This window comes from Caloenas nicobarica, chromosome 22, assembly GCF_036013445.1.
Source record: "Caloenas nicobarica isolate bCalNic1 chromosome 22, bCalNic1.hap1, whole genome shotgun sequence".
Classification (NCBI taxonomy): domain Eukaryota; kingdom Metazoa; phylum Chordata; class Aves; order Columbiformes; family Columbidae; genus Caloenas; species Caloenas nicobarica.
This window is the reverse complement of record NC_088266.1, coordinates 4,089,393-4,113,064: the sequence shown is the minus strand read 5'-3', so window position 1 is coordinate 4,113,064 and position 23,672 is coordinate 4,089,393. Positions and strand designations below refer to the sequence as shown.

The window sequence follows — 23,672 nt, the reverse complement described above, 5'->3', positions numbered from 1 at the left end:
GGGAAAGGTCCATGCAGGTGCAAAACGGATACGGAACAGCCTTCTCTCCATCAGGATTTGGACTGAGGACAGACAGAGCTGTTGCCCCGCTGTTGGCTCCAGAGAAGGGCAGAAAGCCTGTTCTCTGCAGTGCGGGTTGGGGAAGGGGCAGGAAGGGCTTCGTCTACCTGAGCATGACCACGAGGAGGAAGAATAAGCACAAACTGTCCTTCCTTGGGTCTCTCCCTCTCCTCCCTCAGGCAGTTTCACAGGCCACCAGGAGGGGAAGAACACACATCTGGAGGTCACCCAATATCAGTGTAAAGGAGGAAATAAAGATTGCTCTGACGTGCCAGCTTGGACTCATTTAGGCTTCAGTCTGACACAGCGCTCCTCCTCCTCTCCCTCTTGCTTTCTCCTGCAGAGTAAAGATTTACGGTGTGCAGGATTCCTTCAAACCTCCCTCGTCATCTTTTCCAATCACTCCAGCTCTCGTGGGCAAGCACGCTCGTTCACAGGGAGCCAGCACAGGCAGGTACACTGGCAGCAGAATGGAGGTTCTGGGCACTGGGTCCAGCTCAAACCAAATCAGCACTGCCTTGAAACACAGTGGAAAAGGAAGGCAGCAAAACAAGGCCATGGGTCAACAGATCCAAAGCCTGAAAGTGGACCTCTAGGATTTGGGGGATCTGACAGCCAATGATGCCATATGCACAGCTATGCGCATACATGAGAGCATTTCTGCACACACAAGACCCCATCAATGAGCAAAGTCAAGTGTAAGAGCCATCAGCTTCCACAGGACTGTATGGAACAGACTGCCTGCAACAGGCACTAACATGGGCAAGACCGTGACAGTCATATTCCTGTTTCAACACTGCCCAGTAGAGCTGTGTTCATGTAGCACAAGTGCTGCTGCACTAGTTGCCTGTGTACATGGTACGTGCTAAAGACAATGTGGTGTCTGGCTCAGGTTGTAGCTTTTTGTCCTCACACCCCACCATGGGTCAGTATTAGTCTTAAAGGACATTAAACGCACAGTCATGCCCCACGGTGTCCAATAACAAGACTTGTCAGAAGGAAATCACAAGGAAAGGCTATATTGCTCTGTCCCCAGAGGCAGGATCATTTCATCTGTGCTTCCTCACTTGGCCCACTCCTGTGGCCCCTCCAACACCCTATCAAAGCCATCAACTTTATCTTTCACACATAGACGTATTAAATAATTTCATCTTGTTTTAAAGCAGCTCTCCTTTCTACCTCTTTTTCCCTCTTCTCTACCTTCATTTCAGTGTAACCGTATGACCCAACTGAAGCGATTAAACCCATGAAAACCTACTGGGTCTAACATTTCCCTCTTTCTGTTAAATCTGCTTTCCCTGTTTTGCTTTTCCTCTCTTTTTGGACCTGTAAAACCCTAGCCTCCTTCACAATGCCCTGACCTCCAAGCACTACATAGAAAAACTCCAGCCAGCTTGTGCCAAACTGCAAGGGGAGAAAGAATACCACAGAGAGGATCTGATAGGAAATTAAACTATTAAGTGTGATTTTTACTAGCTTTAACAGCTGCCCTGAAATCCAGCCAACCCCCTTCCTTCTTTATCCTAACCTGGCAGCACACAAATAAGAGGGGAGACCCCCTTTTTCAATCCCACATCTCAAATCAGTTTTACAAATTCCAGCTTGGCTCAGGCCTCACAGCCATCACAAATCCAGATAAGAAATTCAAGAAAACCCAGTATTTTAACACCAGAGAAAACGAAATGTTGTAGGAGACGAGCTCCTTTTTAAACGCCTCTCATCTGCACACCTGGTCTTGGAAAGCACCTTTGGTACCCATGTGGCTAGACGTCAATTGGTGCAAACAATGAGATGCAAAACCCAAGACCATAGGAAAGGGGGAGTTTTCAGACCTTTCTGTGAGCTTTGCAAAGTCTGATCTTGAGTTCAGGTTTCACTAGCCTGGGTTTAATCCCCCCACCTCCCCCCAAACACCTTGTATTCTGCTTTTCCACCAACAAAGCCCCCAAAGCCAAGACAACATTTATTTGCACAGGCACCTAACCAGAAGAAGGGAAAACCCTCCCCATACCCTCAAGAAGACAAAAGTGAAGCAGGACAGTGGCTGGAAAACAAATCCCTGTGAAAAGCGCACAGCCCTGGAAGGCACAAGGGGCATTGTCCCTGGGTCTTCATTCCCCTCCCCTGTACCACATTTTTCTCTCCTTTTCTATGTGATAATAAAAGGGCTCCCTCTCCCCTTGCCACTGCTCTCCATTTGTGGGCATTGCCAAAGAGCAGAGATCTGTCTGTCTCAGAGCAGCTATCGTATCACAAAGGATCCGAAGCTAGCAAAAAAGGGGCTAAAAATAGCCTGCAGCAGCACACTATATATGGAAGGAAAAGCAAAACAGCCCAAATGGAGTGCAAGGTCTGATACTGGGGGATGGGACATCCCAGCCAGGGCTCTGTCCTTTATTCTGCTTGGGAGGGAACACATGTCGACTTGGGGGCTATAGGACAATGAGCAAGAACCCGGCACTCATCATGCATGTTCTCCCAAGTGGAGTTTCCCCGGGAAATTATGAAGAGAAACCCCCCTTGTTGAAAACAGGGTCAATATTCCCTTTCTAAGAGATGTAGCAAACAGGCTACGAAAAGAAACGAGAACTTTGAGAAAGCTTGTACAGGGAAAGCTCCTGGTTACTACCCCGCTACAGTTAACAGGCAGAGTAAAGAACATGGGACTGTAAAGGAAAATATCCCCGGGTACGTGTGTGTCAGTGAGAGATTGCGGAAAGGGATCTCTGTCCGAGACTCTACTGGGAAATCTAAATGCTATATATAAATGTGTGTAGAGAAGTGTGGGTCGGTCAGTGCGCAGGAGAGGGTGCAGGAATGAATGAAGAAACATATCTGTGTGTCCAGATCAGCTTCTGACACCCATCTCCTGACGGACGGCAGCTCCGCGACTCCTGAACACTTCTCAATTTCAAATGCTGCTGAGCACAGCCAGCTCTGTCTCCTCCATGTCCTCAGAACCTTCAAAAGCAGGTTCCTGCAATCACTCCCCCAAAAGCCACACGGACTGGGAGGGCAGAGCTGTATTCCTCTCCTTTCATCTGACTGCCTCCTGCTACCCCCAACTCACACGGAAAAAAACCCTCCTTTTTTGTATAGGCAGTTCCAAATCTCACTGGAATAAACTTAACTTGCATCCAGTAGCACCAGGTCTGACAGGACTCAGTGATGAACAGCTTAAAATCCATTTTCTGGAACACTGACAGAAAAGGAAAAGAACTTCGTCCTTTCCAAAGCAAGGGATGTTTCAGTTTGTGCTTTCCAGGGAAATGTTGCAACGACATTTACAACACAGATCTCGAAAGAGACACTCAAGACCTGGCAGCATCTCTGTTTGCAAGTCAAATACGGGGTGGGATTTTTGTGAACAGGACCCCCATGTGCCATTATCTGCCTTAAGCATAAATGAGTCTTCAGCCCCCCATGAATGCTATACATTTTTGCCTAGTCCTTTGACAATACAGCCCTACAAATGCATTTCACTGAGGACTCCTCCATTGAGAAACCTCAGTTATTTTTCATTATCCCCAGTTTGGGAACATATTTTTTACATTTAAGTTCCCCACCTTTTAGTTTTCATAGCAAATAAAAGCTGCAAAGGGAGGGAGGGAATTAAAACAAACTAAAAACGGAGTCCAGGCACAATCACCTTGTGTCTGGGAACGACAAGGGCTTTCCTATCAAAGGAAACTGAAGGTCACACTTTTCCTCATTGATCTTGCAATGTTTGTTAATTACTCTGTCACTGATGTGGCGAAGGATAATTAAACAGCTCTGTTTATATCTTATATGCATAATTATGTGCGCTGCCACTGAACTCGTGAAGACTAGAGAATGTGCCTCTCCAGAAGGGGAACGGACAGACGGAGATGAGTTTCAGCTGCATTATTAACAGGAGGAGGAAAACACGCGCGCACACAAAAGGAGGAAAGTTTGATGGATTCACAAAGTGCTGAGATCAGGGGAGGGGTGCGTGCAGGTGGAGCAGATTAGGGGGAGATCTTTCAATTACAGAACCAATCCAGCTGAGTGACAAATTGGGGGAGGGAGCAGCTTTGCCCTAATGGAGAGAATTCAATTTACCCTAAGCTTTTACCAAGGTTTAGCACTCGTACACCCCCCAAAATCTATCTGGGGTGAACTTCGGTATCAGAAATGAGAAAGAAATTGAGCTGGAAGCTTTCCCCAATCTCTCTTGCTGAATTCAGCTTTTGAATAAACCACGAAAGTAAAGGCAGAAACTATCTGAAAATAAGAAAGGCGCAGGCAGCCTGGGGGGAAAAACACCTTCTGGCATCCCAGGCAGAAGCGGAGGGGGACACAGAGGTTTGGAACCGGCAGACTGAGCAGCTGGAGCCCAAACTCGGTGCGGGGACAGCTCTGCTACGGGCCCGTATGTGACGGCAGGAAGGGGCAGCTGCCCGGGCGGGCCAGCCGGGGAGAAGCGCCGAGGACGGGCAGCCCCGGCTCCCAGCTCCAGAGAGCGGCGCCCGGGGCCCCTGACGGGCCGTGCCGCCACCCCGGGCTCTCCCCGGCACGGCTCGGCCTCCCCACCGCCCCTTCCCCCAGAAAAACCTACCGCCTGCCTCCCGCCGCTGCTTCCAGAAGCTTCTCCGGGCCACCGGGGCGGGGCGGCCGCCTCAGCAAACGGCGCCTCACAAGATGGCGGCGCCGCGTGCCGCGCGTGCTGCCGCCGCCCGCCCGGCCCGGGAGCCCCAAGGGGAAGGGGCAGGGGCGGCCCCGCGCTCCGGGCCGCGCTGTGAGGGGCCCAGTGTGGGCATGAGCGTCTTTACACAGCCCTGCCTGCAATACAATGCACTGCATGCGTGTGAATATGCTGCACAATGCACAAGGGCGCTCTCTGCTTTTTTTTTTCCCCCGCCCCGTGCATAAATACATGACCAGGAAACCAACACACACCACTGGTATCTCTATCTGAATGGCGTGAAGGAGCCTGAGTGGGCAGATCTATTCTACCAAGGGATCTACGGGCCGGAAAGAGCCATCCAGCCGCTTCCACCCTCACACAGCCCTCTGGGGAAGGGGAGGCTGAAGCAGAGGCAAACCCAGCGTGGTGGCAAGAGCAAAACGCCCAGCGGCCAGGCAGGCCTCTGCGAGGGGACTGGGCCTTTCGCCCTCCTCATCTGCCAGGCGCAGACAGCGGCTGGCACGGGCACGCTGCGACAGCTTTGTCTGTCCCACAGAAAATGCCACCGTGCAGGGAGGCGGAGGGGACGGAGACCTTACCTGAGGTGGTTCCTCCCCCCAGCTTGGAGCCTGTCTCGCCGCTGGAGGACCGGTAGGCGTCATCCTTCGAGGCCGTCCCGTCCGAATCCCTGTCGTCCAAGAAGCTGCCATCCTGCGAGCCCCTCAGAGCGTCCGCCTCGTCCCCGTTATCTTCCTCATCGCTGCAGCCCTTGGGCTGCACCATGTAAACCCCTTCGGGGGGCACCTCCGCGCTCTCAGCACCCTTACATTCCTTGCCCTCCACTCGCCCCAGCAAGGGCTCCTCGTTGTATTCCCCGTTCACCCACTTCTCAATCACCTCCCTCCTTTTGTCCTCCTCGATCTTCTGCACGTGGCTGAGTCCATCTGAAAACTCTGTCCCCAGCTCCTTGGTCCCAGGCTGAGGCAGGTCCTTGTTGCTGCCGTCCCGCTGCGGCCCCTTGTCCGCTCGCACCTGTTCGGCTCCCCCGTGGTCGAAGACGACCTGACGGCTCAGCTTGGCACAGATTGCATTTAGCTTCAGGCCGCCTTTGCGCTTGGCAGCCATTGTGGGTTTTCCTGAGGTTGCGTCAGTGCATATAGTTCTTTCAGCTGCAAAAAGAGAGGGGAAAGAAGCAAGGAAGGGCATTAGTGGGATCAGACAACATGAACCCAAGCAGCAAATAGCTGGTCCCAACCCAAGGGGTCTTTGGGCATGGCCAGTGTCATCCTTTGCAAGGTGGGACTGCCATGTTTTTAAGCTCCCAGTGGACACCCCATCAGGAGAGCCTGGTGAGAGGCACCTTCTGAACCTGCTGGTACCAAAGGATGCCGCTGGCCTCCAGAAAGAGGCCAGTGCTCATGCTGGGACTGAACGGGGCTCAAAAGCTCCCAAGCGTCTCGGGCAGGTGAAGGTACGGACCAGCCTTTGCTCCTGGCTCAGGCGGGACACGAAGTCTGTTAAAGCCTGACCTGCTCCCTCCTTCAGGCTGCAGCACCGCCTGCTTTTAGCTCCCCAGCTCCATCCCAGAGGCGTTGGCTGCCAAAACCACACCAGTAACTGCACCCAAGCATCTGTAGCAGGGAGAACAGCTTCCCAAATCTAACCCTAGAGACGGTGAGGAACTCACTGGATGGGGTTTACGCATAGACTCAGAGAAGAGAACCAGTATGCACCAGAACAAACCAGTACGGGATGGGAGCTCTGGACTGGTGTGTGGCAGTCGTATGGGAGAAAATCGCCGTGGGTTGGTATCGGTTGATCAGGCCCCTGTGCCTGCTTGATCGCTCGCTCTCATGCACACACAGGAAATTCTGCTCTCACACTTCCCAGCACAATCAACTAATTAGTGTGGGTTTGTTATTTTAATGTAGTTTATTCATATGTGACAGCTAGCAAAGGAGGGGTAAGAGAAAGTGGGGGGAGAAACGAAGAAGGTAAGGTCTTAACTTCAAGGTCACAGAGAATCTTCAACTAAACAGTCCCTATCAGAGTCACTTGCATAATTATTGCACCAAAAATTAACAAGATTAAATCACAAATAAAACAAAAAAAAATATTCTAAAGCAGCTGCATTGTCTTATTTCCCTCTTTATTTATGATACCTCTCGAGAGACATCCAGACTAAGAAGGTTTACAGGTCCCAAGGCAAGAAACCTGCCCCCAGCCTGGCTCTTCCCCCAGAGACCCTGCTCTGTGCCCCAGCGCTCCGGAAAATAACCCAGTACAACAGCTGCCAGACACATGCCACCGCAGTTACTGTGGGGACATCACTGGAGGTCCCTCCAAAATGTGCTCTTGGACTTTATGTCGTGTTGCACAGGGGCCCGTCACATGGAGAGCAAACTGAAACCGTCTCCAGACCTCAAATGGTGAGGACGGTTCCTCCCTGGTGGCAGCTCAGCCCACAGCTCCCTGTCACCAGCACAGAGGTGCTGCTCCACAGAAGCACGGTGAGATTAATCAGACCCCCTACAATGCATCCAGAAGCCATCGTGACAGCCCCTAATCCTGTAACATGACAGCCCAATACAAACAGACTGAAACTTTAGACCTGCTGTCCGAGAGCCAGAGAGTGGCTGCTTAGCTTAAACTCCTGACAGCTTCAGACACACTTCCCTGTCGAGGACTGCAAGAAAAATAACCCCATGACAAATATATCAGCCCCACACACAAATGGAGGCAAAATGTACCCCTCCACTTTCCAAACGCGTGCCCCCCTGGCACTAACACCTCAGTGGAATCACACTTTCGTGAGGGGAAAGCACACATTGCCCCCAAACATGTACCTCCCTATCTAGGAATTGGAGCTGCTCAGAAGCCGTGTGTATGCGCTGGCACGCTCCGTAAACGTAGTCACACACATACGGGTTAAAAAGACCCGTCTCCCCAAAATACATTCCTGTACGCTTCCCCACGCATCTCCCTTTCACACGTTCCCCCACCACACACGCACAGTCCTCGCGCATACAGATGGGCACAGACACCCATGAAGCTGCAAAAGTCTCCGTGTGCTGGCACCTTCCCTTCCTGTCACATTCCCACTCTATTTAGGGCAGAAAGTGAAGGCCGATCCTATGCGCAACTGGTACCAGAGAGGGAATCTCGGGAGGCTGCCGTGAGCTCCAACTGGAGCCTGGCCAGGACACCTACGGCTCTGGCTCGGCGCAGGGCCAGCCCCGACGGCTGCAGGTGCTTGGGACGGTGCCTCCGTGCGGGACCTGCCCGGGGCTGGGGCACTGAGTCAGCGCTGAATCACCCGCGCCGCTCTCCCCAACGCCGCCTGGTCGTTCCTGGTCATTCCCCGTCCGCGTTCTCACGATCCCCAGCCCTGCTGAACCGGTGAGATCAGCACGGCTCGCAGCTGGAGATAACTGGGAGGCAGACACGCGGCAGCCCAAACCCCCGCTGGCCTCCTCCCTTTCTGCAGTGAGGGCAGGTCCCATTATTCTGGTCTGGAGGTGAACAGCCAAGTGCGTGCACCAGCCGGCAAATGAATATATAAATATTTATTCAAAGGAAGAGAGGAACAGACGTTCCGAGGCTGCACTTGCCGCGCGCGCAGCAGCTCCATCCAGGGAGCCTGCAACTTGTCTTGCACTCCTGTTCCTGCCCCCTTCCATCTCACACCCCCCGGCTTTGCCCTTCTGCCCCCCAAGCTTCTGCCCCCCAGCTCCTGCCCTTCCCCTCTGCATCTTTCCTGTCCCTTCTCCTTGTGTTTGGGATTTTCTTGAGCACAGCTATGCTGCTCTTTAACATTTTGAAAATCTTTTCCTAAAGTTTAAGCTAAAAATAAAGCAAGTTCTGAACACGTACCTTTTCCCTGATCTATAAACCTAACCCTCCCAGAGACCTTCCTGAGATGGGATCTGCCCTGTAGCACCAGGACTCTTCTGTATCTCCATCCTGTGCACGTATGGCCGCAAGAAATCTGAACTCCTCGTTTCTTCTGCCAGCCTTGCAATCAACTCTGCACAAGACACATCGTTTTATCTTTCCATTAACTTATTTCCTTGTCTATGGAAGGGATTGGGCATTACCTATATCAACATTTCCATTCCCCCTTTTCAGGCTGTCAGCTTCGAAAGTTGAAGGGCACCCTTCTCACAAAGAAGCACTGAAGGTGGGCAGCAGATCGCAGGGGACCAGAGCATCTGCGTTTTGTTCACTCAGCAGAGGGAGAGGAATTGAGCTGCTAAGCGAGGGACACTCGTACCTGCCCCAAGTCAGGATCACCAGGCAGGGAGGGACCCCCAAAGCCAGGCAGAGGCTCCCTGCCCCCAGGCCGAGCTCCCCACCCCAAATCACCCTGCATCTCCATCACACTGTTTAAAGATTCCATGCTAAGTAAACATCCCCCTTCATTTTCTTCGTCTAAATAGAAATGTTTTGATTTCACATCAATCTGAGGAAGCCGTTTATAACCTGAGCTTGTCACACGGACTTTTCATCTCTGCCCAAGACAAACTCTCCCACATGCTCTATTTACACTGAACACTTCCTCTGAAAACAATGCCACCGGGAGTTTACTCCGCTTGCCCCCTCTCCACACCCTGCGAGGAGACACCGGCTCCCTCCGCTCTGCACCGAGCCCCGTGGCATCTTGAGAGCAAACCTCCCTTCGAAGGAAAAGTACAGCTTGCCACAACCAGGCCTTGCAAGAAGGACGAAACCCACCACGCCATTTTGCTGCCTTGTCACCCCTTGAACTTGCTGCTGACAAGACCAGGTTGCTGCCACTGTCCTCCAGTCCCGCTGCGTGCAGCCCTGGGCTCTGTCCCTCCACACAGTCCCCGAAGCAGCAGCTTCTCACCCCTGAACTCCACAGTTTGGTGCTGCCAAGGTGGGCGCAGCTCAGCTCTGCCACCTCCGAGGGACAAGAGGGGCTACAAGGGGCACAGCGTCTGCGGGAGCGAAGGGCTTTGCAGTGCGGACAGAAATAGGGCATCCCAGCTGAGAGGCGAACCAGGCTGCAATGGGAAAGTCTGGGATTTCAGGGAAACGGAAAGAGAGCTGAAGTCTGGCTTCGGCTTGGCTTGGGGCCAACAGAGAAACGCACCCTGGTAGAGGGGAGAAAGGGACCCGGCTGTGAAAAAGGGGTGAGGGGGAGCTGGGTGAAGCAGCTGGCATGGCTGGAGCAGGAGCCCTGGCTGTACAGTCTGGGCTGACCGGTGTGAGGAGAGCTGGGGGCGCAGGGGGACCCCGCCGGCTGGGCAGGGGCGGAGGGGGCAGGAGGCCTGTGCTGCGGGGACAGGGGTGCTGGCTGGGGAGGGACAGCACGCTGTCACTTCAGAGGGACGGGTACGTTGAACAGATGGAGCTTTCGTATTCCTACTGAAGAGTTTTAAGCCCAGCTGAGCAGCTCCGTTCAGGAGGGAGGTCCCAGTGCCAGCTTTCCAGGAGCTGCAAGCTCTCATTCGATTAATTATTAACAGCATTATTTGGGGCGGGGAGGGGGAGGGAAGGAGGACCGACATGCTGCACAGGCCTTTTCTTTTTTTAACCACTGTGGCGCAAGGTTGACTGGAGAGACTCCAGCCTGCCCAGGAGCCCCGAGCAAAAGGGCAGCACGGCTTGCTGGGGTGAGGGCGAGGATGCTTCACGTGTGAGCTGGTGTCCCTAAGACGGAGCCAAACCTTCGCAGCACAAGGCCGCTGGGGCGCTGGGAACACGCTTCCCCGGAGCAATGCCCCGGCAGTGCCCAGCCACACGCCCCGAGGAGGCAGGGAAAGCAGCCAAACACTCAGCCTCTTCCAGAAAACATTTCCCCTCCAGCACGATGACTTGTGCATTATCTCAGGCAGGGCCAGGGCAAAGGCAGCAAGAGCCCAGCCGTGGCCCACAACGCGTGAGAGTGGATTTAGTGTGTATATTTTCCCCTCTTCAGTTTATCAATAAAACATTTTATTGCTTTTAGCCCAGGAAATGACCTTGGATTAGTGGATGCTGTCTCTTCTGGCTGACCTTGGGGAGTTCACAAAGGCTCTTTAACAACCTCCTCTGCCCTGCGAGCATGGATCCCACCCGTGCACGTCTGCGTGAAGCCGGGGAAAGCCCTGGGTGCGAGCGTTGGATCTGACAGGCTCCAGCTCAGCGCCGGGCACGGAGGAGAAGGAGAATCAAAGACGTGGGAGGAGAGACGAAGCCAGTAGCCAGGGTGTCCTTACGGCAGCATTGCCAGTTACACTCCCTGCTTTCCCAGGGCCGCAAGGGCTCTCCCTGCACAGCCCGCCCATAAACCGCGGAGGAAAAGCTGGGGACTCTGCTCTGGTCCCCGTGGCCAGCACTTGTCAGAGCACAGCCTGCATTCAGCACTGCCCGACCTCCTGCCTGCCACACTGGCATCTCCAGCTGCACGAGAGGCCACTTTTCTCCTCATTTCCAGCTCCTGGAGCCTGGTTCGACCCTGGCCCAAAGGTGCAGAGACCAGTACCAGTTCCCTCCAGTGAGCCTGTCCTGCTTCCCTCTCCTCAGCATACAGAAACCAGCACGGGGCAGTGAACCCCTGAGAGGATGGGGAGCAATGGGGCTCTGGAGATGCTGGTGCCCTGAACTGGGATTGCTGGCCAGCTGGGCTGCTCTTGCTTCCCATTTGGCTTCTCTGGTACTGCTGCTGGGGTTTCTCCAGGAAAACAGCTCATGAACATGGGGAGCATCCCTTTCCCCAAACAGAAAATAGCCACATCTTCTCGGAATGGTGTGCATTCTCACTGCAGAAGTGTTATTACGAAGGGAGGGAATGGGACAGGAGAAGCTGAGAGGAATTTTCCTCCTTCAGGGAACAGAAGCTACAAGCACAGAGGGCTAATGCCGAGCTCTAAGCCTGAGCGAGGTCCCTGCACCGCAGGGCAAAGCCTGCAAGGGTGCTGCAGCAAACGGCACCGCACGCCAGGCAACCCTCCTTTCCAGCCATGTCCTCCCCCAGTGTCCCCCTGCAGTGTCCCCTCGTCCTGGGCACAGAGAGTCCTCATCGTCTCCTGCAGACAGCCCCAACTCTTCTTGTACTGCATGAAGAGGCTTTGCCCAGACATGCAGGCCCCCCCGAACGCACTCCCAGCCCCCAGGTGCCCGTTTTCTCCAGTCGCGTCCTCCTGAAGAGCGAGCCCTAAAGTGTTAACGGCGATTGGTGAAATGGCACAGCAGATTGCTACAATAAATAATTTACTGATATTTATAAATATTCAAATCAGCAGGCTTCAGAAATTGAAAGGGGGGGGCTGAGCTGACGGGGAGAAGGGGTGTTTAGGGAGGGGAGGGGAGGGGGGGGCTGACATTAATTCCCAGGCTCTCCAAATTCATTTGAGAACTGTTTCTCATTTCAAACAAATATTAAATCTTTTGGTGTCAAGCCTCCAAAATAAAATACCAAATAGAAAGTCACCACCCTGGCGGTGACCGATGCCTTGTCTGGCACGATGCTGGGCACCGGTGGCCCTGTCCCCTGCGACAACCAGCCGCTGGGGGGGACAGCGACAGCCTCATGGTGCCTGTGCCAGAGCAGAAGCCCACCCAGCCACACCTGTAATGCTTCCCACCGCACCACCAGCCATCAAACGAGACAGGAATTCCCATTACTACCACCTACGAGACCTTGCCTTCGCCTCCCAGCGGATTTTCTAAATCCCATTGGGAAGAAATGGCTGAAGGTCAGAGCAACGACGGTGGAACCGGGGCTCCCGTCTCCACCTCTGCAGCAGAAACAGAGCAGGGGGTCAGGGCTCCTGACTTTCACTCCTTGCTCTGGAAGGGAATTTGCTTTTAGTGATTTAAGCTGGGGGTTAAAAGCCAGGAGTGCTGGCCTACAGCCTGGTTTCCAATCACAGTGTAACTGTCAGCCTCCTTGGCTTTCTGTGCCTTAGTTTCCCCATGCAGAGGAGGAGGAATGAGGATGATTACGCACCCAGCTGAACCCAGCTGTATTTACTCAGCGCTTCGAGATCTCTGTATCAGCATTCTGTCACTGTGCTGGATTGTTACTGAGTCTTCTCCACCTCTGAGCATCCTACTGACCCCATAGATGGCCAAGGGAGATGATCCTGTGTCCTCCCCTGGACCACCCCATTGGTAACGTGAGGCTCCAGCATGGGGTGAATTTCCCCTAGATGAGTAATGGCTTTTCTAATGCACGGGCAGGCTGTCAGCTTCCCTACTCCCAGTGTTTTATGGGTTTAACTGAACGGCTCTGAACTCCCTAGTAAGAAATAAAGTTATCCCTCAGCGTCCCTTCTAAACATTTCACTCAGTGCAAACGGTGTTTAAGAAAAATGAGGACATATTTCTTCTTAAGGATGCAGTATCCCCCTTCAGAGGCCTAATTTATGCCATATATCACTGGCCAGGGAGAGAAAGGCAGCACAGACCTCACACTAGGAGTGAGCTGGCCCAAGCACAGCCCAGGCACAGCCGCTCCTGCTGCAATGGTGCAATGGGCTGCAGCTCGAAGTCCTCCAGAGTCCTCCGCAGAGTCCCCAGCTGCAGGCAGCGGAGCAGCACGGACACCTGCTAACGCTGAGCTCTGCGCCTGCCGCATCGGCCTCTCCCCCCGCAGAGACCTGCACTGCCCACCCCGGCCAGCGTGGACCCCGTCCTCACCCACTCAGGGACCTTCTCCCCCGCGCGGCTGAGCTGTGACAGCCTCCACCACCTTGCACGGCGCCGGTGTCCTCTGCAGCGCTGCCGTCTCACCTGCCGCTGACCGGCCCTGCTGCCGCTCCACCGGCTCTTCACAGGCGTTTGGCACAGCTGGTGGGGAAAGTGCTTCGACTGTGAGCAAGGAAGGGACTAATCCTTCTCCACAGCTCTTTAGTAACGCACGTCTGAACCTTTTCCTGAGCAGATCTCAAAAATGATCCTAAATGTGCTTTGATGTTGTCTATCCCCAGCCTCCTTACTCTGAGAGCCGCCGAGGCTCTGCTGCTCCCCCCGAGTGCCGAGGCAAAGCTCCTTGCTCTGCCCCTTCCCTTCGCCCTGCTCTGCACTCAGGCACCCTGAACCTCCAAAGGACAAGAAATAAGCCCCGCTTTCTGCATACAACTAACACAGGGGACCTCCAGCATTAACAGAAGGAGCAAAGTGGAAAGAAGAGGGGGAAAAAGCAAGTAACGGGAGTCAGGAACTCTGGTTCTGCTCTCTGCTCTGCTACCGACCTGCTCCTTCTCTTTGGGCAGGTAACATCATGCAGACTCACTCTTCTGCCCTTGCCTGCTGGGTCTCTTCAGATGGTCAGCCATCTGGGCAACGATTTCTTGCCTAGCTTAGTGAGCCCAGTATCTTGTTTGCCAATTTTAGGTGCTACTACAGTTCAAGTAACAGCAGAGGAAAAGCACGGATTCAGGACAGTTTGAAGCTCAAAAGTCCCTTGTGTTCTGCAGCCAACTTTCTAGTTCATCTGTCAATGCAGGATCTTTGACAGTTTCCTCCTCTTGGTCCCATGAAAAGCTGGTCTCAGAGCTCCAGCCTAACACAGCGAGCAGGGTCTCGCTGCTCCCCAGGCTGAGAAGCTGCTCCCTGGGAGCCTTCTGCCTTCAGAGGCTTTCTTTCAGATAACATAAAGCCAAGAGGATCAGCTTTTCTGATCCAGTTTCTCCTCCTTGCCTTATTTATTAATTTATTATTAATTTTTTAGTCCAGTTAAAAGGTTTACTATCCAGAAGAGCCTAAGTGGCCTCACTCAGCCTAAGTAACTCTATAAATCAAGCAGAACTGCTAACATCTACATCGCAATCCCGCCATCAATCTCCCCACAGGTTGTGAAGAAAACCAAGGGGAAAGATGCAAAAGGTAGAGTGAAGAGTAATAGCTCGTCACCGTCAGGTCCCAGTGGCCCTTGGAATACTCCCTATGAAGCCAGACATGTTGTCAGGGCAACTAAATGCAAACACGGTGCCTAACTTCACCTCTCCACATGTGCCGGGAGGACACGGTGGACACGGAGGGAGGGAAGGGATCATGGAGAGCACAGAGGGCTGGGGAAGCCTCTGGAGCAGCGCTGGCCAGCCCGTACCAGAGTCAGCTCCCAATGAACAAAGAAAAGATCAAGATGTGAGCCCCTTCGAACCACTGCACAGACCCCTTTGTAAATGCCAAAAGAGGCAGGGCAGGGGGTGCAGGGGAACATGGAGGTGGTAGGGAGGGAACCAGACTTAGCTGCAAGCAGCTGATGCTGGGGGAATAGAAAGGACCTGGGAAAGAAAACAGATCTCTTAAAGGATGCAGATTCAGAAGGGAATTGCTCAAAGTTTCATCAGTCCCTCTTGGTGACTGTCTTTAATGAGTTACTTCACACAGAATCCAAACCCACCGTGACCCAAGTCAGTGGAGAGCAGCTCCCTGGCTTCAGGCTGGGCTCAGAGTCATTCCTAATCAAGGGGAGGGGTTAAGTGAACCACCTCCTCAAAAAGGGTCCCTCCAAACCCTGTTGGTAGTTGTTAGGCAGCTTAAGAGCGAGTGGCAATCCCTTTCAGCGCTATTAAGCTCAGACCCAACAAAGAACGCGGACTCCAAATTAATTGCAGTGGGAAGTCAGGAGCATAAATGGGAGTTGGGAGCATGAATGCTTGTTGCATCACTAAGAAACACAGGGCCAGAAAAAGTTCATTATTGTGGTCTTTCTAGTCCTGCAAAGGAAATCAGTGTGTTAGCCCGCAGGAGGTGAGACCTCAGCAAGAGCTGCATGGCAGAGAGCAAACTGGAGCACCTTGGTCTCCCTGCTTGTGTTACGTCCTCCCCACAGTCCCCAGTCGCTGTCTGAGCTGAATGCGAGCAGGTAACGTGCTCTGGGCTTGGCATGCAAAGGGGCACTCAGATCCCTTAAAGGTTTCCATGACCCCCAAGTGGGGCTGGGAGTCCTTTGTGAACCCACAGAGCAGGCACCCATCGCACGCAGCACGGGGAGCTCAGGGGCGCTTCAGCCTCGGAGATACCAGACACCTGCAAATGCTGTGCAACATAGTTAAGAGAAACGCGTGTCAGTCCTGTTTGCGTGGAAGCAGCTCACGGTGTGGCCAGACGAGAGCCGAGCTCTGGTGTGAAAGCAGCGGGTCATCCCCGAGCTTGTTAACTCAGCAGTCCTGTCAGAGCGGCATGGGACACAAACCCCAGTGGCTGAGCTGGTGGGCACTCACACTGGCGCTAATTCTCTGTCTTGCCTTTTGCTGCTCTTTCTGCTGGTCATTAGGGTTCATCTTCTTATCCCTCTTGTCCTCATGAGCTCATCCATGTGCTAGCACTATCGCTAATTGCAAACACCCATCAGTGGGAACACACACGTGTACAAAAACGTGGCCGTGCAGGTGCACCATCACATGCAGAGACACACATGACCCAGCACACAAACACACGCAATCGCATGCCCGTGCGTGTGCTCGCGGAACGGTACGCACACAGAACACACGCTAACACACGCAAACATCTACGGACCTGCGACCGCACAAGTATTACATCCGCAACGCACAGACAGACACGCAGCCTCTGCACCTCCCCGGGGGCGCGCACCCGCATGCACCCAGCTCTGCTCAGACCCGCACACGCCGGGAGCACCCACGGATACACAGCCCAGCAGCAGCCGCACATGCAGCCGCCCGTGCGAGCGCCGAGCGCCCTGCGCGCACTCACACTCGCACACGCTCGCAGCACAAGCCCGCACGCCAGGAGAGGTTTATTCTGCAGCTTGGAGTGAGAGGAGAGTGGGCTCCCAGCCGGACGCTGCAGAGACTCGGCAGCAGGGACAGACACACTCCCCATCCCACCAGAGCCCCTCTTTGCCCCCAGCCCATCTGCACCTCACACCTTAAGGCAAAAAGAGCATCGGTGAGTGTCGCATGGAGCCGGCGTCCCGGCGGAGTGTGTGTGCCGGGCAGGGGATCTCTCCCTCTCCCTCTCTCTCTTCCACTCGCATCTTTTCATGAACTCTATTTCTCTTTCCTTTCTGAAAACAACTGAGCTGTAAATACTGTTTAACCTTCTTCCCCCCTTCCCCCCTCCCCTCCGCACTATAAAAACACAAATATGCCATAACTCAGCTGGCTCAGCCGCCGCGCCTCCAACATGCCCTGCTCCAGGCCTCTCAGGAAGGTCATAACAAACGACTTTCCGATTCAGTGCTCCTGAAATAATTTTGTGTATTAAAACCTGAATCTGCACTTTCTGGACCGAAAGCCTCTCTTAATTATGGCAAGCGTCCTTGGGATGGACAGTGATCCTTCACCGCGGCACCGCTAACCAACCGGAGAGGCAGGCGGCTCCGGGTCCCCCCGCTGCCCCCTCCCACCGCCCCCCAGCCCACGGGCCCCCCCGCTCCCGCGCCCCCCCGCCTTCCCTTTGCCCAATCTGTTTTCAAAGTGTGTCTGTCCTTTATTAAATTGTTTTCTTTTCCACATTATCAGTTGCCATGGAGACCTCATCTCTCGGATTATTTGAATTTCATTATATCTATTGATTTGGGAGCATTTCATCTTTTTTATTGTTTTTCTGTCAATTTTCAAAACGAATAACCATCTAATTTGCGTCAGTGCTGATTATGTTTGTCCCTCAATAGAGGTCGGCAGCTGCGTCGGGGAAACAAATCAATGGGAAACCATCATAAACCTCCCCAGTACAATCTCCAGGATATGTGGGTGACATTCCACGCCTGCGAGAAACACTCATCATATCCAAACTTCTTTCTTTCTTTTCTTTTTTCTTCTCCCCTCTTTTTTTTTTAAATATTTTTTTTTTATTTCCCTCTCATAGCTAGCTCCGCTGGCCAGTGACGGGTCACATTTAAGATTATATTTATTTTACACACATACAAGTACAATTTTGGACGCATCACATTTTCAGACAGGGAGGGGACAAGGGTGAGAAGAGGGGGAAGGAATTAGGATTTTTTTTTTTTTTTGTAAAAAAGAAGGGAAGAAAAGGATGACGAGGGAAAGAAAAAGAGGAAAAGTGGATCGGGATTGCAAATTGCTTACTATGTTTTTTTTTTAAATAATTTATGCAATTTTAAGCATTTATGTATAAATTTTTTAATAAGCCACCCTGGAGCAAAATAGCCATTAACATCCCGACGTCCTTCTGTCCAATGGGCTCGTGTGCAGGATCAATTTCCGAGAGTACTTTCCTTTTTTTTTTATGACATGATAAAATGCTTTTAAAGCAACTTACACAAATATGGAAATTTTTTTCCCCTCCTTTTTTTTTTTTTTTTTTTTTTTTTATAACAGCCTCCACTTATTCACCAGGGAGAGCGAGCGAGAGTGTGTGTGTGTGTGCTGGGGAGGGCAGTTGGCAGAAGGATAGACCCAGCCCTAACTGGAACGGACCTGCCTGTCCTTCTAACAAGGGCATAAACTTTCATTAGCGATGCACACAGTCAAAGGCAATTTAGGGAAACGCGCTGTACAGAAAAGGAAAACCTCAGCGTTTTTTATACAGCGGCTCCTTGGCTCCGTCCAGGGGGCTCTATCCTTGAGCTCAGCTTGCGCTCGCCAACCAAAGTGACCCCACCGGCCACGGGGGAGGCAGGAGGGGGGCCGGGGAACGGGCTGGTGCTGCTTTTGGGGCCGTGGGTGCCCGGCAGTGCCCGCACGCCCCGCAGCTGGGCCGGAGCAGCCAGTCAATATTAGTGCCTTGCTGGAACCCACCAGTCCTACAAGAGGCCCAGAGGTATCTGTTGCTCTGCCCGCTGTAGAGCTTCACGCCTCTAGCCGCCGGCCCTCCCCAAAGCTCCCATCTCGGGTTTTGCACACTGACAAGGAGCTCGCAGCCGCTCCATGCCCCTTTGGGGCATTAGTTACAAGCTGGCTCTGCCCAGACCAGACGGATGCGTTGCTGCTGCTCCTGTTTCCACAGGGTATATAGGCTGGTTATTTTTGCAGCTGGGACATGTTCAGCCTCACACAGGAACCTGGAAAATGCCATTCCTAAAGGGACGGCTCCTGCCGCCGGCCCCGGGCACAGCTCTGCGGAGGAGGGACCAGAGCTCGCCAGGCTGGGGTGAGAACAGCCCAACACAAGGGGCTCAGCGGGGTCTGAACATCACCACCACACTGGACACGAAACACAACTATTTCTCCAGCTGGCAGTTCCACTGGTCCTCCATCTTTGAGGTCGAACCTTATGCTCCCCCAGCCAGATACACGTCCCCAACCACGGGAAGTCACTGTGCATGTTCCTATTTGCTTCAACATGAAGCTCTGACACTGCTTTTTCTACAGAAGTAGATTTCTTCACCGTTCTGTATGACACACTTCCAGAGATAGCACAGACCTATGAATTTAACCCCACTGACAGCAGGCTTGCAGGTTACTCGTACCTTACACAGACCCTGCACGCTCCCAGCCGCGCGCAGCCCCGGTGCAGGCCCAGCCCAGCCGCACGCCTGCCCCACGTGCAATCTTTGTGGGTATTTGAACTAAAGCAGAGGTAAAAAAAGAAAAGTAATAATTTAAAAAAAAAAAAAATCAAGGGGCAGCCAATGCTCAGCTGGAAAAACACAAAGTGCCGAGAACAGCAAACCAAATCAATAACAATCACAACCCCAGCAGCGGGTGAGGAAAGCGTGAACCGTTCTGGCCTGCTCCCTGTGTGCTCACCCGCTTGGGAAAACGCAGCCCCCGGAGGCCCATGATTTCATCCCTTCCACCCTACATTCACCCTCACCGAAAAGCTTTACGGAGTGCAAGTCCCCCAGGCTCCCGTTTTGGTCAGAAATTCAGCAAAGAGGAGAGTCTCCGCACAGAGGAACAGGACTCTTGGCAATGAGCTGGCACCTGAGGAAAGTTCTTGATGCCGTGGAAGGCTCTGCTTCCATCCAAGTGCTCCTCGCACCCCTCATCCTCCTGCTCTCCCGTGTTCCCCTTCCCCTCCCAGCCTCAGCGTGCTCTTCCTCTCCCCTCTTCTTTCCTAAAGTTCCCAACACCATCCAAGCTTCCTCCTCCCTGGCATCTCCTGCCAAACCTCTTGTGCCCCTTCCGCACCCCCGTACCCTCTTCGCACCTCTCGTCCCTCAGTCCCTGTGTCCCAGCACCCACGGCTGGCAGAGAACACGGTGCTGCCCAGGGGACCAGTGACCAGCCTGAGGAGGGGGAACCACAAAACCTGTCAGGGAAAACTGCCCCTTCTCCCGGTCTTGTGTCACTCACACACAGACTGTATGGATTTTGGGGATTTCACTGTAGCAGCAGAGAGGTCAGGAGGAGTTGAAGGTTTTCAGAACATATATATCACTCTATATGGTCTTGTCTATAGTGAGTGCTAAATATAGCCAAGCCAAACCTGGAGGTGACTTCAGTGCTGTGATGCAGGGACAGTAGCCACTGCACAGGCACCCTCCACTACCTCAAAGCGATACAGATGTCAACAGTCACGATCCAAAATCAAGGATGCCTGTGGATCCTCTGTCCTCCCACTGCCAAGAGCATGAGCCAGGCTCCCTCTCTGCCCCTTTCCCTCTCTCAGGTGTCTGTAATGGTTCCCCCTTTTGAGTGTGACCAGTCAAAACAAGGCAGAATTTTCTAGCTCAAAGGTCCATTTTCCCATGGGATGTGAACCCTCTTATCTATGGCGTGCCAGCATCTGTTTCAGCGTAGCTACCGAAAAACTTGAACTGTGGAAGAAGCTCTCAATAGAAGGGGAAAGTCTCTTGTGTGGGTCAGAATAATTAGACTGAGCTCAAATTGGCTTTAGGCATCTGCTGTTGCCTCTCAGCAAAATCAAGCCATGCTGCTTCCATCAGCATCTCTCCGCTGTTAGCCTTTCCCCGCAGAACAGAGGGGACCACATACTGCCTCGTGTAGGGCGTCTCTGGGAACAAGACTTGCTTCTACAGAAGCCATAAAGCCTCCTCATCCCGCTATCATTAAAGCCAAGAGAAAAGAGGCCAGACAGAGAGATTGAGATGAGCCATTTCCCCAACAAACTTGCTTCCCTTTTTCATTTGCTCCTTTCTTTTTTTTCCCCCTTTAACTGTCATTAAAATAACAAGTTTCTGTTACAGTCTAAACATTCCCACATTGTATAAAGGGTTATGTTACACTAGAGTCACTGCCGGGCCCAGTGTTTGCACAGAAACCTCACTGCAGGTCCCCCCTCCTGACGAAGTGACTTATTAAAGTTTAAACAGTAATTAACAGAACAATAAAAATAAAGGGATGTTTGGGGAGTCGTAGTGCACACAGGGTTTTTGGCAGTGCCAGCACTTTTCAGTGCCCTGCGCTGGCAGAAAAAAAACCAGCTGCAAAACCGGTGAGAGAGATGGTGCGTTGGAAGGGAGGAAGGGGCCGCGGGGGCCGAGGTGCCATCCCGGCTCCAGCACGAGGGCGCGGGGAGCAGCAGAGAGCGGGACACAAGGGATGGGTACGGGGGGACCGGGAGAAGGATGCCGAAGGGTCACTCGGCAGGAGGCTGAGCTGGATTTGGTGCTGATGACCAGCTCAGTCTGTGCGAGCGTGTGCCAGGCAGCGCCAAGAGCCGCCACTGCTCGCTGATTCTGCTGACATAGCCTGGACAAGCCCCCAAAATCTGAGCTTGGGGAATTGTGTCTCTCCTTTACTTTAAAAGAAAGTGGCAGAGAGAAAACAGCAACCACAGAGTAAACCCCTGAGAGAATCTTGCAACGGGGAGGAGCTTTTTACCAGAGATCCCAAGAGCAGCCGCCTTGCTTAGGAGCTTTAAAGCCAGTCAGGAGTAGACATCTCGTAGGGACCAATCCTGCCCTGGCCCTGTGCACATGTGGGGAGCTCTGAGCTGCAGATACAACAGGGTGCTGGTAATTTTGGGCTCATTCCCTCCTGAAATGAAGTCAGAGCCAAGATGACAGGGCCAAATGCTAGAGCCTAACTCACTACGCAGGACACAACCCCATCTCTGCCGCCGGAGCAGAACTTTTCCAATCCATGAGAAATTGGCTATAGGGCTCCCTTTACAGGAGCAAAACTGCTTTTCCTCTGTTTTGTTCCCATCCCAGTTGCCTGCCTTGCCCAGGATGAGCTCTTAGAGCATGTGGGTAGAGTTTAAGCTTAGGTTGTCAGCCCTCCCTGTTACCCAACATGCAGCAATGCAGAAAGATCTCATTTCAAGATATTTTTGGTGCCTATTGTAACTATTCTCAAATGTTTGCCTCAGTAGCTCACAGTGCTAGTTGGCTCCAGCCCTGACGTGTGACTCAGTACACATAGCATTGTGCAGTCCCATGTTTGCTAAATCTCTTCCAGTACAACTGCTCAGTTTGCAAATAAAAAGACAGCTCCGTAAGGGTGTATCTCCCGTGCAGAGTGACCTTGGGGAGTGTTTCCTTGAGCCCTGTCCCGCAAAGTCTGGTACTTCGCACCCAGGGCCGGCCGGGGAGCAGCGTGGCTCGCACTGGGCTGCGGAGCTGCCCCACTGCTGCGAGGACACACGTGGAGACCCTCCAGCACCAGTTCCTCCCAGTCTGCCCACAGCTGGGGTGCAGGACGGGGAAAATTCTCCAAGATTCCGCTGCTGACAGAGCCTACAACAGCTCCATGAACAACCACGGGAGATGCCCTCAGAAGTCCCAGTATCCCACCAGTAAGTCACCCGAGTGAGGAAACGCATGTGTGCCTGCTCACACCTCCTGGAGCTAACCTGCCATGCAACGGTCCTGCAAACTCATCCTGCAAAGAAAACGTTCTCCAAATGCCACAGGCTTGGCTTTGGAGCGGCCCATGAAGCTGATTCCTTCTCTTCAGTTCCCTTGCTAGTAAAGACTCTTGTCTTTTGCTTTCTTAATGGTGAACTAACCAGCTTGTTTCTGCAGCTGCTATACTGGCACTGCAGGGCAAAGACACATTTCAAGCTCCTCAAAGTCAACTGGTCTCATTCTACCTCCAGCAGCTCAGTGGTATCCAGCTCAACACTTATCACTCACTGACAAATATGCACCAACATGAAAAAAGTCACAAATACTGATGAGGGATCAGGGTCTGCAGACTCATTTGTGGCGAGACTGGCAGTGCTTGAGAGGGGAGATGTGTTGAACAGGTACAAGTAGGTGGAAAAAGAACAACAGAAGGTGCCCCCAGGCCAGCACTCACGTGCATTTTCCTCGGCCATGTCTGAGGAGACTCGGAGTCAGAACAGAGCACAGCTTTGCACGGGGGTCTCAAACACTTTCACAATGCAGAAAGTCTGTCCTGGGCACTTCTTTGTCCAACACGCCGTTCAGGATGCCTCTACAGCAATGCCAGTAACTGCCTGTAGGGAATGTTATGTTAGAAAATTATCTAATGCACTTTTAATCATCTGGTTTTGCAATCTACAGAAGGAAACAGGAGCAGCCAGCACGGTATGACCCTTCTTCCAGACACCACTGACTTTAGATACCATTATCAGTGGTAGCCTGGTCCATGTCCCAGAACTGAAGCTCTCTTTCAGTTAACAGGCCATGAAATTATTTAGACTACTCTTGATATTACATTCTGTTATATTTGTAATTAACACAGAAGATCAGCAGTGCCACATCCTGCAATCCCCTTATATTGCTGAATACAGAGGAGACCGTGTGCTTAGAAGCTCTTAGAGTTCACCTAACTCAGCTTCTGCTGGGTTTATGGGGAGCCAATGCTTCACAGCAGACCTGTCCCAGAAAGAGAGGGTTTGATATTGTCAGAGATTTTAATCCACGTACATTTGAAATACGATATGGGAACCAGCACTCTAAAAATTGGGTCTTACCTCCTTTTTTTGAAAAGGACTTTTAAACAAAAGAAAAAAATCTGCCAGCACACTAAGCGTTCAGCACTATCTTCAATCAGGGAAGCCTAATTATACCCATTATACTGATGAGGAAGCACTGGCACAAAGCTATGCATTCTCATGGCTACAGATACAAAGTGAATCAGTGGCAAAGCTGCAAATAAACCCGGGAATGATGAGTGATGAGTTCATCACTCACCTCAGCACA

At 52.6% G+C, this 23,672-nt stretch overlaps 1 protein-coding gene across 8 annotated transcripts in view; it reads right to left on the bottom strand.

Annotated features, from left to right (window-relative positions):
• Positions 1–23,672, bottom strand: part of CASZ1 (castor zinc finger 1) — a 183,593-nt gene that overhangs the window by 37,645 nt on the left and 122,276 nt on the right. For 7 of the 8 annotated variants that reach the window (XM_065650274.1, XM_065650276.1, XM_065650275.1 and 4 more), the window contains one exon: positions 5,308–5,877. In XM_065650274.1, coding sequence (XP_065506346.1) covers positions 5,308–5,877 — 570 coding nt within the window. Of the gene's footprint in view, positions 1–5,307; positions 5,878–22,803; positions 22,964–23,672 lie in introns of all 8 variants that reach the window. The other variant, XM_065650273.1, reaches the window with a different exon arrangement.